The sequence below is a fragment of the Loxodonta africana genome, chromosome 25 (assembly GCF_030014295.1).
Source record: "Loxodonta africana isolate mLoxAfr1 chromosome 25, mLoxAfr1.hap2, whole genome shotgun sequence".
NCBI lineage: Eukaryota > Metazoa > Chordata > Mammalia > Proboscidea > Elephantidae > Loxodonta > Loxodonta africana.
Window position 1 is genome coordinate 3375795 of NC_087366.1, and position 17819 is coordinate 3393613.

At 37.6% G+C, this 17819-nt stretch overlaps 1 protein-coding gene across 2 annotated transcripts in view; it reads left to right on the forward strand.

Annotated features, from left to right (window-relative positions):
* KCNT2 (potassium sodium-activated channel subfamily T member 2) overlaps positions 1-17819 on the forward strand; it is a 562388-nt gene that overhangs the window by 536571 nt on the left and 7998 nt on the right. For both annotated transcript variants that reach the window (XM_023549164.2, XM_064276485.1), the window contains one exon: positions 17294-17378. In XM_023549164.2, coding sequence (XP_023404932.1) covers positions 17294-17378 — 85 coding nt within the window. The remainder of the gene's footprint in view (positions 1-17293; positions 17379-17819) is intronic.

Below are 17819 nucleotides of genomic sequence, written 5' to 3' on the forward strand. Positions count from 1 at the left end.
TCTCAAGGGGAATGTTTTCAGACTCTCTGTTTAGGACAATACGATGTTGGCTGTTGGCTTTCTATAAATCCCCTTCATTGTTGAGAAATTTCCCTTCTGTTCCTATTTTGCTGAGAGTTTTTTATCATGAATGGGTGTTGGACTTTGTTAAATGCCTTTTCTGCATCAATTGATAAGATTATGTGGTTCTTTTCTTTTCTTTTCTTTTCTTTTCTTTTATTTGTGTGATGGTTACACTGATTGTTTTACTAATGTTGAACCATACCTGCATACCTGGTATGAATCCCACTTGGTCATGGTGAATTATTTTTTTGATATGTTGTTGAATTCTATTGGCTGGAATTTTGTTGAGGATTTTTGCATCTAAGTTCATGAGGGATATTGGTCTATAGCTTTCTTTTTTGTATGATATCTTTACCTGGTTTTGGTATCAGGGTTATGCTGGCTTCATAGAGCGAGTTTGAGAGTATTCGCCTTTTTCTATGCTCTGAAATACCTTTAGTAGTAGTGGTGTTACCTCATCTCTGAAAGTTTGGTAGAATTTTCCAGCGAAGCCGTCCAGGCCAGGGCTTTTTTTTGTGTAGGAAATTTTTCAATTACCTTTTCAATCTCTTCTTTTGTTATAGGTTAATTTAGTTGTTCTACCTCTGTTTGTGTTCCTTTTTTTTTTTTTAGTTAAGTAGTAGGTTTCTAGAAATTTGTCCATTTCTTCTAGGTTTTGAAGTTAGTTAGAGTACAGTTTTTCATAGTGTTCTGTTATGATTCTGTTAATTTCATTTGAGGCTGTTGTGATATCGCCCGTCTCATTTCTTATTTGGGTTAGTTGCTTCCTGTCCTGTTTTTCTTTTGTCAGTTTGACCAGTGGTTTATCGATATTGTTGATCTTTTCAATGAATCAGCTTTTGGTGTTGTTAACTCTTTCAATTGTTTTTCTGTTCTCTATTTCATCTAATTCTGCTCTAATTTTTATTATTTGCTTTCTTCTGATACCTGGGGGCTTCTTTCTGCCCTCTTTCTATTTCTTCAAGTTGTAGGTTTAATATTTTTATTTTGGCCTTTTCTTCTTTTTCGATGTGTGCATTTGTTGTTATAAATTGACTTCTGAGCACTGCTTGTTCTGGCGGGATGTATTTTCATTGCCACTTGATTCTATGAATTTCTTTATTCCGTCCTTAGTTTTTGAGCAAGGTGTTGTTCAGTTTCCATGTATTTGATTTTTTTTTCCCCTTGCTTTTTCTATTACTGATTTCTACTTTTATGGCCTTACGGTCAGAAAAGATGCTTTGTAACATTTCGATGCTTTGGATTCTGTTAAGGCTTGCTTTATGGCCTGCTATGTGGTCTGTTCTAGAGAATGTTCCTTGTGTGTTGGAAAAGAAAGTATACTTGGCTGCTGTTGAGTGGAATGTCCTGTATATGACTATGAGGTCAGGTTGGTTGATTGTGGTGTTTAGATCGTCCATGTCTTTATTGAGCTTCTTTCTGGATGTTCTGTCCTTCACCGAAAGTGGTGTGTTGAAGTCTCCTACTATTATTGTGGAGCTGTCTATTTCTCTTTTCAGTGCTGTTAGAGTTTGTTTTATATATTTGGAGCTCTGTCCTTGGGTGCATAATTATTTATTATGGTCGTGTATAGTTGTGTACCTAGTGTATTGGCCCTTTAATCAATTTATAGTGTCCTTCCTTATCCTTTGTGGTTGATTTTACTTTAAAGCCTATTTTGTCAGAGATTAATATTGCCACCCCTGCTCTTTTTTTATTGTTGCTTACTTGATATATATATTTTCCATTCTTTGAGTTTTACTTTGTTTGCGCCTTTAAGTCTAAGGTGTGTCTGTTGTAGGCAGCATGTAGATGGATCATATTTATTTTAATACATTCTGCCACTCTCTCTTTAGTAGTACATTTAGTCCATTTACGTTCAGCATAATTATTGATAAGTATGAGTTTAGTGCTGTCATTTTGATGTCTTTTGTCATGTGTGTGTTGTGTTTCTTTGTTCCACTTAATTTTCTGTGCTGAGTCATTTTTCTTTATATTTTCTTTTCATCCTTTTCATTATTGCTGATTTTGTATTTGTTGAGTCTTTATGTTTTTCTTGTTTCTTATTTTGATGTGTAGGATTGTTAGTTTCTTTTGTGGTTACCTGAATATTTACCTCTATTTTTCTAAGTTTATACCTATGTTTTTTTCTTTATATCACCTTCACTTCCTTTCTATATGAAGGACATTTTTTAGGTCCTTGTTTTTGTCTTAATATTGGCATCTTTTACATGCTGACATCTCTTTTTCCCTATTTTCAGTGTTTTAGCTTTGATTTATTTGTGTCTTCCCTTTCTGGGTTGATATCTGGTTGTTCTGTCCTGTGTTCTAGTTATCTGATATCACTGATTTTCTAGCTGGAGGACTTCCTTTAGTATTTCTTATAATTTTGGTTTGGTTTTTACAAGTTCCCTAAACTTCTGTTCATCTGCAAATGCCCTGATTTTGCCATCATATTTGAGAGACAGTTTTGCTGCATATATAATTCTTGGCTGGCAATTTTTTTCCTTCAAGGTTTTATATATGTCATCCCATTCCCTTTCTGCATGCATAGTTTCTGCTGAGTAGTCCAAGCATATTCTTATTGACTGTGCTTTTCTAGGTGGCTCTTCATCTATCCCTAGCCACTCTTAAATTTCTCTTTATCTTCGGTTTTGGCAAGTTTGATTATAATATGTCTTGGTGATTTTCTTTTGGGATCTACTTTGTGTGAGGTTTGATGAGCTTCTTGGGTAGATATCTTCTCATCTTTCACGATATCAGGGAAGTTTTCTGCCAACAAATCTTCAACAATTCTCCCTGTATTTTCAGTTATCCTTCCCAATTCTGGTACTCCTGTCATTTGTATGTTATTCCTCTTGATAAGTCTACCATAATTCCTAGGGTTTTTCAATTTTTTTTTTTTATTCTTTTATCTGTTTTTTCCTCAGATGAATTGGTGTCAAGTGCTTTATCTTCAATCTCACTAATTCTGACTTCCACTGCCTCTATTTTGCTCCTATGACTTTATATTGATTTGCCTAATTCTGAAATTTTATTGTTAAACTTTTGGATTTCTGTTTGCTGTCTCTCTGTGGATTCTAGCAGCCTGTTAAATTTGTCATTATTCTCTTGTATAAGCTTCTTAAGTTCATGTATTGCTTTGTGTGTTCCTTGGCTTGTTCTGTCTTTGCCTGATCTTCTTCCTGATCTCTCGAAGAGCTCTGTATATTATAAATCTTTGAATTCTATCACTGTTAATTCCAAGAAATTCTCTTGCTCTGGAAGGTTTCTTGATTCTTTGTTTTGGGCACTAGCTGAATCCATCATGGTCTGCCTCTTTATGTGATTTGATATTGACTTTTGTCTCCAAGGCATCAATAGGTTATTATATTTATTTTGTGTTTGTTTACTGGGTCCTTGCTTCTTGTTTGGTTTTGTTTTGATATGCCCAGATGGCTGGTCATGTGAGCTAGTTTGATTATTGGTGTCTTTGAAACCCTTACATCCTGTCCTGTCACCAGGTGGTTAGAGCTGTTACTAGGTATGTGAGCCTAGGAGTCCATTTACCTTTCTTGTATGGATTCATCTCAGGTGACCAGGTAGTCAGTCACCAAGTGTGTGGTGCAGGCTCTCACCTACAATCCTAGATGGGTAAGGATTATTGGAGTAGGCACAGGTATCTGACTGCAGTAGAAGGTCATGTGCTAAGCAAGGAAGGTGGCTGAAGGCTGCCCATGAGTGTCTGAGTGGAAAGGCTGTTCCTGTTCCCTAGAACACATGGGTGGGTAGGAGACTATGGACATTCAATTCTGTTGTCTGTAAGGACTGCAAGACAGCACTTATTCTTGGACCCCATTGAGGGTGGCTAAGTGGCATTGGTGGAGCCACCAGTCCTCAGGCCTCTGATGTGGGTAGTTGAGGACACTGCTAAGTTGGCAGAAAAAAAAAAATTTGGCAGGGCCGTGTCAAATGTCCCGAATCTTCCACTCCATCTTATAGCTGATACAGTTGAAAATAGTTTTCAGTTATATACCCTGCTGTACTGTGCTGAGGGCCTACACTATTGAAACGGGCCCACAGAGGTCTACGCAGGGGTAAAAGGCATTCAAAGTCTGTGGACTCTTTATGCTTGTGCCTCTGCAAAGGGGCTGTGCCTGCCCTGAGTTCTTGGCTTAGGGGGGCTGGCAGATTTTTTTTTCCCTGTTTGTTAATTTTTCCCTCTCCAAAGCAGGGAGAATGGCTAAGCATGCACAGTGGGTCCTAATTCTGGCCCAGGGAATGCAACAATCACTGAAGCCTGCCCGAGAAGTGGTGCAGAGCAGGGAGGAGGCAAGTAAATGGGAGAAAAGTACAAATCCAAAAGGGGTACTTTTTGATCTGCATCATAGGTTAGATGCATATACTTATCTTTGCTGATGGAGAGCTGCTTTTCACTAGTTCGGGAGGCTTGAGTAGACTCTCTGCCACTTGCTCTCTCCTGATGTGGAAAACACGTCCCAAAAGCCACTGCTTGCCTCACCAATCATGCTAGCTGATTCGGCCTGCAGGGTGCCAGTTCCCTCTGGGTCAGGTCTGGCAAATCCTTGCTACTTCTTAGCTGTCTTTCCCTCCGCCTGTCGCTCAGTCTGATTCCTCAGCTTTGCCTTTGATGTTCAGGGCTCCTAGATTGTCAAATATAATTGATTCACTTGTTTTGTCCAGTCTGTGTTGTAAAAGGGACCACAGGAAGCATCTGACTATTCCACCTCTTGGCCCCTCCTCCCAGAATAGTTTCATTGAAACAGTTTTCTCAGTGATGAAACATTAATTTCAATGAAATCAATTTTAACTATATGGTTCTTTTTATTTTGCCAAGGTCAAAGTTTGGCTATCAGGAGCATAATGAATATATTAACAACAGATTCTCTTAGTAGTTATCTTTTTTGGATGGTAAGCAGAATATTGATACTCTGCTTTATGAAGCTGAACGTTTCGAGTGAATTTATTTTATTTTTGCTACATTTTTGGTGCAGAACTATATTTAATAAATTTGTGCTGCTGCAACAGATGATGTCAATGGTTCTAAAGAGCCAGCAAACTTAACACATTTTCTCCTCCAGAATTCAGAAAAAACAAAAAATAAGCACAAGGAATGATTGAAGTATCAGATTTATGGCTGATAAAAACTAGATCATTGAAGGTAGTTTTTTTTTTTTTTAATAACTTTTATTAAGCTTCAAGTGAACGTTTACAAATCCAATCAGTCTGTCACATATAAGTTTACATACATCTCACTCCCTACTCCCACTTGCTCTCCCCCTCTTGAGTCAGCCCTTCCAGTCTCTCCTTTCTGGACAATTTTGCCGGCTTCCCTCTCTCTCTATCCTCCCATCGCCCCTCCAGACAAGAGTTGCCAACACAATCTCAAGTGTCCACCTGATATAATTAGCTCACTCTTCATCAGCGTCTCTCTCCCACCCACTGACCAGTCCCTTTCATTTCTGATGAGTTGTCTTCGGGGATAGTTCCTGTCCTGTGTCAACTGAAGGTCTGGGGAGCATGGCCGCTGGGGTTCCTCCAGTCTCAGTCAGACCATTAAGTTTGGTCTTTTTATGAGAATTTGGGGTCTGCATCCCACTGATCTCCTGCTCCCTCAGGGGTCCTCTGCTGTGCTCCCTGTCACGGCAGTCATCGATTGTGGCCGGGCACCAACTAGTTCTTCTGGTCTCAGGATGATGTAGGTCTCTGGTTCATGTGGCCCTTTCTGTCTCTTGGACTCTTAGTTGTCGTGTGGCCTTGGTGTTCTTCATTTTCCTTTGCTCCAGGTGGGTTGAGACCAATTGCTGCATCTTAGATGGCCGCTTGTTAGCATTTAAGACCCCAGACGCCACATTTCAAAGTGGGATGCAGAATGATTTCATAATAGAGTTATTTTGCCAATTGACTTAGAAGTCCCCGCAAACCATGTTCCCCAGACCCCCGCACTTGCTCCGCTGACCTTTGAAGCATTCATTTTATCTCGGAAACTTCTTTGCTTTTGGTCCAGTCCAATTGAGCTGACCTTCCATGTATTGAGTGTTGTCTTTCCCTTCACCTAAAGCAGTTCTTATCTACTGATTAATCAATAAAAAACCCTCACCCACCCTCCCTCCCTCCCCCCCTCGTAACCACAAAAGTATGTGTTCTTCTCAGGTTTACTATTTCTCAAGATCTTATAATAGTGGTCTTATACAATATTTGTCCTTTTGCCTCTGACTCATTTTGCTCAGCATAATGCCTTCCAGGTTCCTCCATGTTATGAAATGTTTCACAGATTCGTCACTGTTCTCTATCGATGCGTAGTATTCCATTGTGTGAATATACCACAATTTATTTACTCATTCATCTGTAGATGGACACCTTGGTTGCTTCCTACTTTTTGCTATTGTAAACAGAGCTGCAATAAACATGGGTGTGCATGTATCTGTTTGTATGAAGGCTCTTGTATCTCTAGGGTATATTCCTAAGAGTGGATTTCTGGGTTGTATGGTAGTTCTATTTCTAACTGTTTAAGATAACGCCAGATAGATTTCCAAAGTGGTTGTACCATTTTACATTCCCACCAGCAGTGTATGAGAGTTCCAATCTCTCCGCAGCCTCTCCAACATTTATTATTTTGTGTTTTTTGGATTAATGCCAGCCTTGCTGGTGTGAGATGGAATCTCATCGTAGTTTTAATTTGCATTTCTCTAATGGCTAATGATCGAGAGCATTTTCTCATGTATCTGTTGGCTGCCTGAATATCTTCTTTAGTGAAATGTGTGTTCATATCCTTTGCCCACTTCTTGATTGGGTTGTTTGTCTTTTTGTGGTTGAGTTTTGACAGAATCATGTAGATTTTAGAGATCAGGCGCTGGTCGGAGATGTCATAGCTGAAAATTCTTTCCCAGTCTGTAGGTGGTCTTTTTACTCTTTTGGTGAAGTCTTTAGATGAGCATAGGTGTTTGATTTTTAGGAGCTCCCAGTTATCAGGTTTCTCTTCATCATTTTTGGTAATGTTTTGTATTCTGTTTATACCTTGTATCAGGGCTCCTAGGGTTGTCCCAATTTTTTCTTCCATGATCTTTATCGTTTTAGTCTTTATGTTTAGGTCTTTGATCCACTTGGAGTTAGTTTTTGTGCATGGTGTGAGATATGGGTCCTGTTTCATTTTTTTGCAAAGGGATATCCAGTTATGCCAGCAACATTTGTTAAAAAGGCTATCTTTTCCCCAGTTAATTGACACTGGTCCTTTGTCAAATATCAGCTGCTCATACGTGGATGGATCTATGTCTGGGTTCTCAATTCTGTTCCATTGGTCTATGTGTCTGTTGTTGTACCAATACCAGGCTGTTTTGACTACTGTGGCTGTATAATAGGTTCTGAAGTCAGGTAAGGTGAGGCCTCCCACTTTCTTCTTCTTTTTCAGTAGTGCTTTGCTTATCCGGGGCTTCTTTCCCTTCCATATGAAATTGGTGATTTGTTTCTCTATCCCCTTAAAATATGACATTGGAATTTGGATCAGACGTGCGTTAAATGTATAGATGGCTTTTGGTAGAATAGACATTTTTACTATGTTAAGTCTTCCTATCCATGAGCAGGGTATGTTTTTCCACTTAAGTATGTCCTTTTGAATTTCTTGTAGTAGAGCTTTGTAGTTTTCTTTGTATAGGTCTTTTACATCCTTGGTAAGATTTATTCCTAAGTATCTTATCTTCTTGGGGGCTACTGTGAATGGTATTGATTTGGTTATTTCCTCTTCGGTGTTCTTTTTGTTGATGTAGAGGAATCCAAGTGATTTTTGTATGTTTATTTTATAACCTGTGACTCTGCCAAACTCTTCGATTAGTTTCAGTAGTTTTCTGGAGGATTCCGCAGGGTTTTCTGTGTATATAATCATGTCATCTGCAAATAGTGATAACTTTACTTCTTCCTTGCCAATCCGGATACCTTTTATTTCTTTGTCTAGCCTAATTGCCCTGGCTAAGACTTCCAACACGATGTTGAATAAGAGCGGTGATAAAGGGCATCCTTGTCTGGTTCCCGTTCTCAAGGGAAATGCTTTCAGGTTCTCTCCATTTAGAGTGATATTGGCTGTTGGCTTTGCATAGATGCCCTTTATTATGTTGAGGAATTTTCCCTCAATTCCTATTTTGGTAAGAGTTTTTATCATAAATGGGTGTTGGACTTTGTCAAATGCCTTTTCTGCATCAATTGATAAGATCATGTGGTTTTTGTCTTTTGTTTTATTTATGTGATGGATTACATTAATGGTTTTTCTGATATTAAACCAGCCTTGCATACCTGGTATAAATCCCACTTGATCAGGGTGAATTATTTTTTTGATGTGTTGTTGGATTCTATTGGCTAGAATTTTGTTGAGGATTTTTGCATCAATGTTCATGAGGGATATAGGTCTATGATTTTCTTTTTTTGTAATGTCTTTACCTGGTTTTGGTATCAGGGAGATGGTGGCTTCATAGAATGAGTTGGGTAGTATTCCGTCATTTTCTATGCTTTGGAATACCTTTAGTAGTAGTGGTGTTAACTCTTCTCTGAAAGTTTGGTAGAACTCTGCAGTGAAGCCATCCGGGCCAGGGCTTTTTTTTGTTGGGAGTTTTTTGATTACCGTTTCAATCTCTTTTTTTGTTATGGGTCTATTTAGTTGTTCTACTTCTGAATGTGTTAGTTTAGGTAGGTAATGTTTTTCCAGGAATTCATCCATTTCTTCTAGGTTTTCAAATTTGTTAGAGTACAATTTTTCATAATAATCTGAAATGATTCTTTTAATTTCATTTGGTTCTGTTGTGATGTGGTCCTTCTCATTTCTTATTCGGGTTATTTGTTTCCTGTATTTCTTTAGTCAGTCTAGCCAATGGTTTATCAATTTTGTTAATTTTTTCAAAGAACCAGCTTTTGGCTTTGTTAATTCTTTCAATTGTTTTTCTGTTCTCTAATTCATTTAGTTCAGCTCTAATTTTTATTATTTGTTTTCTTCTGGTGCCTGATGGATTCTTTTGTTGCTCAGTTTCTATTTGTTCAAGTTGTAGGGACAGTTCTCTGATTTTGGCTCTTTCTTCTTTTTGTATGTGTGCATTTATTGATATAAATTGGCCTCTGAGCACTGCTTTTGCTGTGTCCCAGAGGTTTTGATAGGAAGTATTTTCATTCTCGTTGCTTTCTATGAATTTCCTTATTCCCTCCTTGATGTCTTCTATAACCCAGTCTTTTTTCAGGAGGGTATTGTTCATTTTCCAAGTATTTGATTTCTTTTCCCTAGTTTTTCTGTTATTGATCTCTAGTTTTATTGCCTTGTGGTCTGAGAAGATGCTTTGTCATATTTCGATGTTTTGGACTCTGCAAAGGTTTGTTTTATGACCTAATATGTGGTCTATTCTAGAGAATGTTCCATGTGCGCTGGAAAAAAAAGTATATTTTGCAGCAGTTGGGTGGAGAGTTCTGTATAAGTCAATGAGGTCAAGTTGGTTGATTGTTGTAATTAGATCTTCCGTGTCTCTGTTGAGCTTCTTACTGGATGTCCTGTCCTTCTCCGAAAGTGGTGTGTTGAAGTCTCCTACTATAATTGTGGAGGTATCTATCTCGCTTTTCAATTCTGTTAAAATTTGATTTATGTATCTTGCAGCCCTGTCATTGGGTGCGTAAATATTTAATATGGTTATGTCTTCCTGATCAATTGTCCCTTTTATCATTATATAGTGTCCTTCTTTATCCTTTGTGGTGGATTTAAGTCTAAAGTCTATTTTGTCAGAAATTAATATTGCTACTCCTCTTCTTTTTTGCTTATTGTTTGCTTGATATATTTTTTTCCATCCTTTGAGTTTTAGTTTGTTTGTGTCTCTAAGTCTAAGGTGTGTCTCTTGTAGGCAGCGCATAGATGGATCGTGTTTCTTTATCCAGTCTGTGACTCTCTGTCTCTTTATTGGTGCATTTAGTCCATTTACATTCAGCGTAATTATAGATAAATAAGTTTTTAGTGCTGTCTTTTTGATGCCTTTTTATGTGTGTTGTTGTCAATTTCATTTTTCCACATAGTTTTTTGTGCTGAGGCGTTTTTCTTAGTAAATTGTGAGATCCTCATTTTCATAGTGTTTGACTTTATGTTAGTTGAGTCGTTACATTTTTCTTGGCTTTTATCTTGAGTTATAGAGTTGTCATACCTTTTTGTGGTTACCTTATTATTTACCCCTATTTTTCTAAGTAAAAACCTAACTTGTATTGTTCTATATCGCCTTGTATCCCTCTCCATATGGCAGTTCAATGCCTCCTGTATTTAGTCCCTCTTTTTGATTATTGTGATCTTTTACCTATTGACTTCCATGATTCCCTGTTATGTGTATTTTTTTTTTAATTAATCTTAATTTGTTTTTCTGATTTCCCTATTTGAGTTGATATCAGGACGTTCTGTTTTGTGACCTTGTGTTGTGCTGATATCTGATATTATTGATTCTCTGACCAAACAATATCCTTTAGTATTTCTTGTAGCTTTGGTTTGGTTTTTGCAAATTCTCTAAACTTGTGTTTGTCTGTAAATATCTTAATTTTGCCTTCATATTTCAGAGAGAGTTTTGCTGGATATGTGATCCTTGGCTGGCAGTTTTTCTCCTTCAGTGTTCTGTATATGTCGTCCCATTCCCTTCTTGCCTGCATGGTTTCTGCTGAGTAGTCAGAACATATTCTTACTGATTCTCCCTTGAAGGAAACCTTTCTTTTCTCCCTGGCTGCTTTTAAAATTTTCTGTTTATCTTTGGTTTTGGTGAGTTTGATGATAATATGTCTTGGTGTTTTTCTTTTTGGATCAATCTTAAATGGGGTTCGATGAGCATCTTGGATAGATATCCTTTCGTCTTTCATAATGTCAGGGAAGTTTTCTGTCAGGAGTTCTTCAACTATTTTCTCTGTGTTTTCTGTCCCCCCTCCCTGTTCTGGGACTCCAATCACCCGCAGGTTATCCTTCTTGATAGAGTCCCACATAATTCTTAGGGTTTCTTCATTTTTTTTAATTCTTTTATCTGATTTTTTTTCAGCTATGTTGGTGTCGATTCCCTGGTCCTCCAGATGTCCCAGTCTGCATTCTAATTGCTCGAGTCTGCTCCTCTGAGTTCCTAGTGCATTGTCTAATTCTGTTATTTTACTGTTAATCTTTTGGATTTCTACATGTTGTCTCTCTATGGATTCTTGCAACTTATTAATTTTTCCACTATGTTCTTGAATAATCTTTTTGAGTTCTTCAACAGTTTTATCAGTGTGTTCCTTGGCTTTTTCTGCAGTTATCCTAATTTCATGTGTGATATCATTAAGCATTCTGTAAATTAGTTTTTTATATTCTGTATCTGATAATTCCAAGATTGTATCTTCATTTGGGAAAGATTTTGATTCTTTTGTTTGAGGGGTTGGAGAAGCTGTCATGGTCTGCTTCTTTAAGTGGTTTGATATGGATTGTTGTCTCCGAGCCATCACTGGGAAACTAGTTTTTCCAGAAAATCCGCTAAAAAAAAAATGCAGTCAGATCCCTATCAGAGTTCTCCCTCTGGCTCAGGCTATTCAGATGTTAATGAAGCCACCTGCGTCCAGTCCAAATCCCTGCGGGACGGTTCCACGGCTCGGACGCTGCTCTTTCTGCTCCAAGACCAGTCACTGCCTCCCGGGGACTTCTCCTACCGGCTGTGTCCCACGCCGCCTGTGGAACCGGCTGGTCCCCCTCCCAGGGTTAGTTCAGGGGGGTGGAGCCGCTCTCTGTGCTTGTGCCGTACCTGACTGGTACGCTGGCTCCAGGCTCTGGAAACAATCGCTGCTTCCCCGTATTAGTTCGTTCTCCATCTCTAAATCTGTGTTTATTGTTCAGGGTTCGTAGATTGTTATGTATGTGATCGGTTCACTTGTTTTTCCGTGTCTTTGTTGTAAGAGGGATCCGAGGTAGCGTCTGCCTAGTCTGCCATGTTGGCTCCGCCCCTGAAGGTAGTTTTTTATGAGACAACAACAGGCTTTTTAAAACCACGTTCCATAATTCTTAAGCACAGACTCAAACAAAGAGAAAAACAAATGCAGGCCTTCCTAACAAAGCAGCTTGTCAGAGAGCAACCAGATCAAAATTAATCATTTCAGTAGAGAGGGAGACATGAAAGAGAAGGAAAGAGAACCAGAGAGCCAGGCTTCAACCAGCAACCTCTTTCAAACTAATCAGGTGGTTATGTTATTTTTCCTTCTTGAGGCGGAGCCAGGGAGGGGCAAGGAAGAAAAGTAAATAGTTCACTCTGATTGTGATACTATCCATGTCTCGATATAACCATATGGGATAATTGAGTTGAGCACATTACCAAAGCATTTGCTCCAATTACTGAAGTTCTTTACAAAACTAAGTGTATTATAAGAAAAATGTATGTTGTTCGAGCAGCAAAAAATATTGGTACAGTATTTATATCTATTGTTGGATAGTTTTCACTTATCTAGATAATTTTTACAACATTTACAGGCAAGCCAGGTCACCAAGTTATTGTTTTATTTTTTTATTGTAGTTTCGATGAAGGTTAACAGAACAAACTAGTTTCAAATTAAACAGTCAATGCACACATTGTTCTATGACATTGGTTAACAACCCCACGATACGTCAACACTCTCCCTTCCCAACCTTGGGTTCCCTATTACCAGCTCTCCTGTCCCCTCCTTCCTTCACATCCTTGCCCTGGGCTGGTGTGCCCATTTAGTCGCCTTTTGTTTTATGGGCCTGTCTAATCATTGGCTGAAGATCGAACCTCAGGAATGACTTTGTTACTGAGCTGAAAGGGTGTCCAGGGGCAATACTCTCTGTGTTTCTCCAGGCTCTGTTTTTTTTGTTGTTGTTTGCTTGTTTGTTTTGTTTTTTGCTAGTTAGAATTTTGTTCTGCATTTTTCTCCAGCTCTGTTCGGGACCCTCTATTGTGATCTCTGTCAGAACAGTCAGTGGTGTTGGCCAGGCACCATCTAGTTGTGCTGGACTCAGTCTGGTGAAGGCCATAGTATGTGTGTTCCATTAGTCATTTGAACTAATCTTTCCCCTGGGTCTTTAGTTTTTTTCATTCTGCCTTGCTTCAGACGTGGTGAGATCAGTGGAGTATTTTAGATGGCTGCTCACAAGCTTTTAAGACCTTAGACACTACTCACCAAGTAGAATGGAGAATGTTTTCTTTATAAACTATGTTAGGCCAACTGAGCTAGATGTTGCCCCGAGACCATGGTCTCCGCAGCCCTCGGCCCAGTAATTCGGTCCCTCACGGAGTTTGGACATGTCTGTGGAGCTTCCATGACCTTGCCTTGGACAAGTTTTGCTGGCTTCCCCAGTATGGTGTACTTGTCTTATCCTTCACCAAAGTTATCACTTATCTGCTGTCCAGATAGTGTTTTTCTATCCCTACCCCTCTCCTCCCTAGTAACCATCAAAGATTATTTCTTTTGGTATGTAAACCTTTTCATGAGTTTTTATAGTAGTGGTTTCATACAATATTTGTCCTTTTGTGATTGAATGATTTCACTCAGCATGATGCCCTCGAGATTCATCCATGTTGTGAGATGCTTTCCAGATTCATCATTGTTCTTTATCATTGCATAGCATTCCTTTGTGTGCATGTATCATCGTTTATCCATTCATCTGTTGATGGGCATCTAGGTGGTGAAGAATGCTGCAGTGAACATGGGCATGCACATGTGTATTCATGTGACAACTCTTATTTCTCTAGTATATATTTCTAGGAATGGGATTGCTGGATCATATGGTATTACTATTTTTAGCTTTCTAAGGAAGCCCCTTATTGTTTTCCAAAATGGTTGTATCGTTTTGCATTCCCACCAGCAGTGCATGAGGGTTCCAATCTCCCCACAGCCTCTCCAACATTTGTCATTCTGTTTTTTTAATTCATGCCAGTGATGTCGGGGTGAGATGGTATCTCATTTGTTTTTGATTTGCATTTCTCTTATCGCTAGTGATTGCAAGCATTTCCTCTTGTGTCAGTTAGCTACTTGAATGTCTTCTTTGGTGAAGTGTCTGTTCATATCCTTTGCCCATTTTTTAAGTGGATTATTTGTCTTTTTGTTGTAGAGGAGTTGGATTTTTCGGCAGATTTTAAAGATTAGACCTTCGTCGGATTTGTCATAGCCAAAAACTTTTTTTCCCCCCAGACTGTAGGTTCTCTTTTTATTCTTTTGGTGAAGTCTTTTGATGAGCATAAGTGTTTAATTTTTAGTGATCCCAGTTATCTAGCTTATCTTCTGAAGTTTGTGTGTTGCTAGTTATGGTTTGTATCCTGTTAATGTTGTATATTAGGGCCACTAGCATTGACCCTATTTTTTCTTCTATGATCTTTATGGTTTTTCTTTTTAAATTTAGATCTTGGATCCATTTTGAATTAGTTCTTGTGTGTGTTGTGAGGTATTGTCTGTTTCTTTTTTTTGCAGATGGACATCCAGTTTTGCCAGCACCATCTGTTAAAGAGACTGTCTTTTCCCCATTTGATGTACTTTGGCCCTTGTAAAGATCAAGTGACCGTAGGTGGATGGATTTACATCTGGGTTCTCAATTCTGTTCCACTGGGGAATGTATCTGTCATCGTACCAGTAGCAGGCTGTTTTGACTACCATAGCTATGTAGTAGGTTCTGAGTTCAGGTAGTATGAGTCCTCCTACTTTATTCTTCAATAGTACTTTAATTATCAGGGGCCTCTTCCCTTTCCATAAAATGTTGATTACATTTTTCTTCTCTTTAAAGAATGCTGTTGGTATGTGGATCAAGATTGCATTATATTTGTAGATTGCTTTTCACCAAGAGTTTTTGGTTGATCCCAGAGCTGAAAATGAATACAACATCCTGTTAATGATCAGGAAAATTTTCATATTAAAATTGATTAAAAATTTATGAGTTAATACTGCTTTCCATATATCACAGTTCAATAATACCATTGTGTATAAAAGGAAACAAGTCATACATACTGAAGTGAGATGAGGATTACCTTGTGAACCTGTTACATTTTAGAGTATTATGCTTTAATCTCAAAAATGCACTGTCAATCTCTATTCCATTGCAAAGCAATTGTGGAAATCCACACCAGGGAAAATTTCTCAGAGAGAAAAAAGCTTTTTATATAGAAAGATGATCCTGGAGACATTTTGCCAGTATAGCATGCTTTCATTAGGAATTGTACATTATTTAGAGCAAGCTCATCCTTATAAACTCATTGGAATCCCAAGATCCAGCCAATTGAGTTAACCAACTACCCTTACTTAGGATTTCTGGATTCAGTAAATAAAAATAGAGCATAAGTATATCCCATGCAATATTTAGGGCATACTTATACTAGGAAATTATTGTTTTATTTCATCTGAAATCCAAATTTAACTGTATTTCATCTGGTAATCCTACCCCAATGGTATGATACAATCTATGCTTTACCCCATAGATGTGCAACTGAATATATTCCTTTATTTGAATATTAATTTGATAATCTTATGATGGTAATAGTTTCATGGACAAACTTATCCAGTAATTTTTCTGCTTTGTAAGATAAGAATTTTCATTTACATACTTTAATAATGGGACACGTCTGATTATCAACTTGAAAAGTCATAACTGAAAAAATGTTAGGTCTTTCACATACAATCAATCATCAGGTTTTTAGTCAGATGAGCCCAGTGGTAAACATTGTTTTGATATATATTATTATCAAATATTATTATTATTTATTTATTGATCTACATATTATAGAGGGTCAAGGTCAGCTACACTGGCCTAAGAAGACATTTGTTTTCATTTGATGCAGTCATTTAACTATTGATATGTCTCTGTTGGTAAGAAACATATTCTTAGATTTTGGAGTAAATTGCCAAGTTTAGTATTTCTTTCAGGAGCCAAAGTTGTCTGCAAAGAAGTGGCTGGAAGGATACTATCACATTTTTATGCAAATAATATGTACTATGCCAGAAATGTTTTACTTAATTTCATCATTTCCATAAGTTATATGTGTGGATGCATTGTTTACATGGGCACACTATTTGCACAAAAATACAGTTTTAGCTTTAGAACAAAATTTTTAAGAGCATCCATACGGTCTAAAACTTACCTTCTAGAGGAATTAGGTGTTTTTGGATTATATGTCAACATGGCTTTACTTTCTTGAAAGTTAAGAAATTGAGACCCCAAAAAGCTGTTAGCTTTTGTTTCTCAACACCCTATAAAATGCTCAGTTAGCTCTCCAAGCCTTGCAGCCTGAGAATAAGTCATCAGAATGACTTGCCAAACTACAAAGGCACAGCCTTATATTTTAGAAATATATATGTATTTTAAGAAAAACAAATGATTTAGTAGTTCACGTCCTTGAAAACTTAGAGTTAAATTCTCTTCTGTAATCTTCTTTGCATTCTGAAAAAACAATACCTGTTGATGTCAAAACCAAAAAAAAAGGGTCAATTCCAACTCATAGTGACTCCATAAGACAGAGTAGAACCTCCCACAGGGTTTCCAATGCTGTAATCAGTGGTTAAGAGCTTGGCTGCTAACCAAAAGTTCAGCAGTTTGAATTCACTAGCCGTTTCTTGGAAACCCTACAGGGTGGTTCTACTCTGAATCAGTGTCAGCTCCACAGCACTTGGGTTTGGTTTGAATCTTTTACAGAAGCAGGTTGCCACATCTCTCTCCCACAGAGCCACTGGTGGGTTCCAACCACAGCCCTCTCAGTTAGCAGCTGAGCTCTTTAACCACTTCACCACCAGGGCCCCTTGCAAAAAACAATGGAGTAGCTTATATCAGGTAGATCATGTAATGAAATCAAACATATTTTTGGTCTTTTAGCTACTATGTTTCCTAAATACAGTGTAACTAGGTGACTTTTAACAGTATTTCCCATATGAATATTCCTTTCTGTGATTACCGACTGTAACTGCATTTATTTTTCTAATTCATAAGCATAGCAAGTCAAGTAAGCATCTTATCCAGTTACCACTCTCATCAAAGTACTTCTGTGTAATGGTTTAAGGGGTGGAAAATAAATATGGTTCTGAACAGAATTAGATACTTCCTTTTATCTTCTATTGGAACAAAAAATGAGTACCTGTCATGTATTTCCAATGATAGTAATCTGAAAATAGCCAAACTATGTATATAGTCATGCTGTGGGCTAAACTATATCTATTTTTAGTTGATAGCTATATGGTTGGCACATAAACTGCTCTATAGTAATTCCTGCAATTTTTATAAATATTATAACACACTTGGCATTTATTTATCTTCTAGATGAAATGAATGATCATCAAAGTACCCTCTCCTACATCCTGATTAACCCATCTCCAGATACCAGGATAGAGCTGAACGATGTGGTGTAAGTTGATTTCATCTCTCATTTAAGGCACTTATTCTTAGAAAGCCATCAATTTATTCTTATATTTTTTATCTAGGCCATTACAGTCTTTTATTTTTCTTGTGATACGAATGCATTTTATTTACTTATTTTTTTCCATAACTAAATTAATTTTCTGTGTGCAGTACTTTAAAAAGTATTATAGAACTCTAAGGGTAAAAGGAGATAGATAGAAGCATGGATTCTGTATTCTGCAAGCTGGTATATATTGGACAAAACATGAGCAGATACATGGACTAAGAAGAGAGCTACTCAAAGGAAAACCTGAAATATTCCATGTTATCTAGTTCTAAATATGTCTGAGTTTCTAAAAGCCTAAGTAAAATAAGTTGAAACATTTATTAAGAAAACGTCTATAGAAATAATTTGATCCATTGAAAAATATACCTTGTATATTTACAA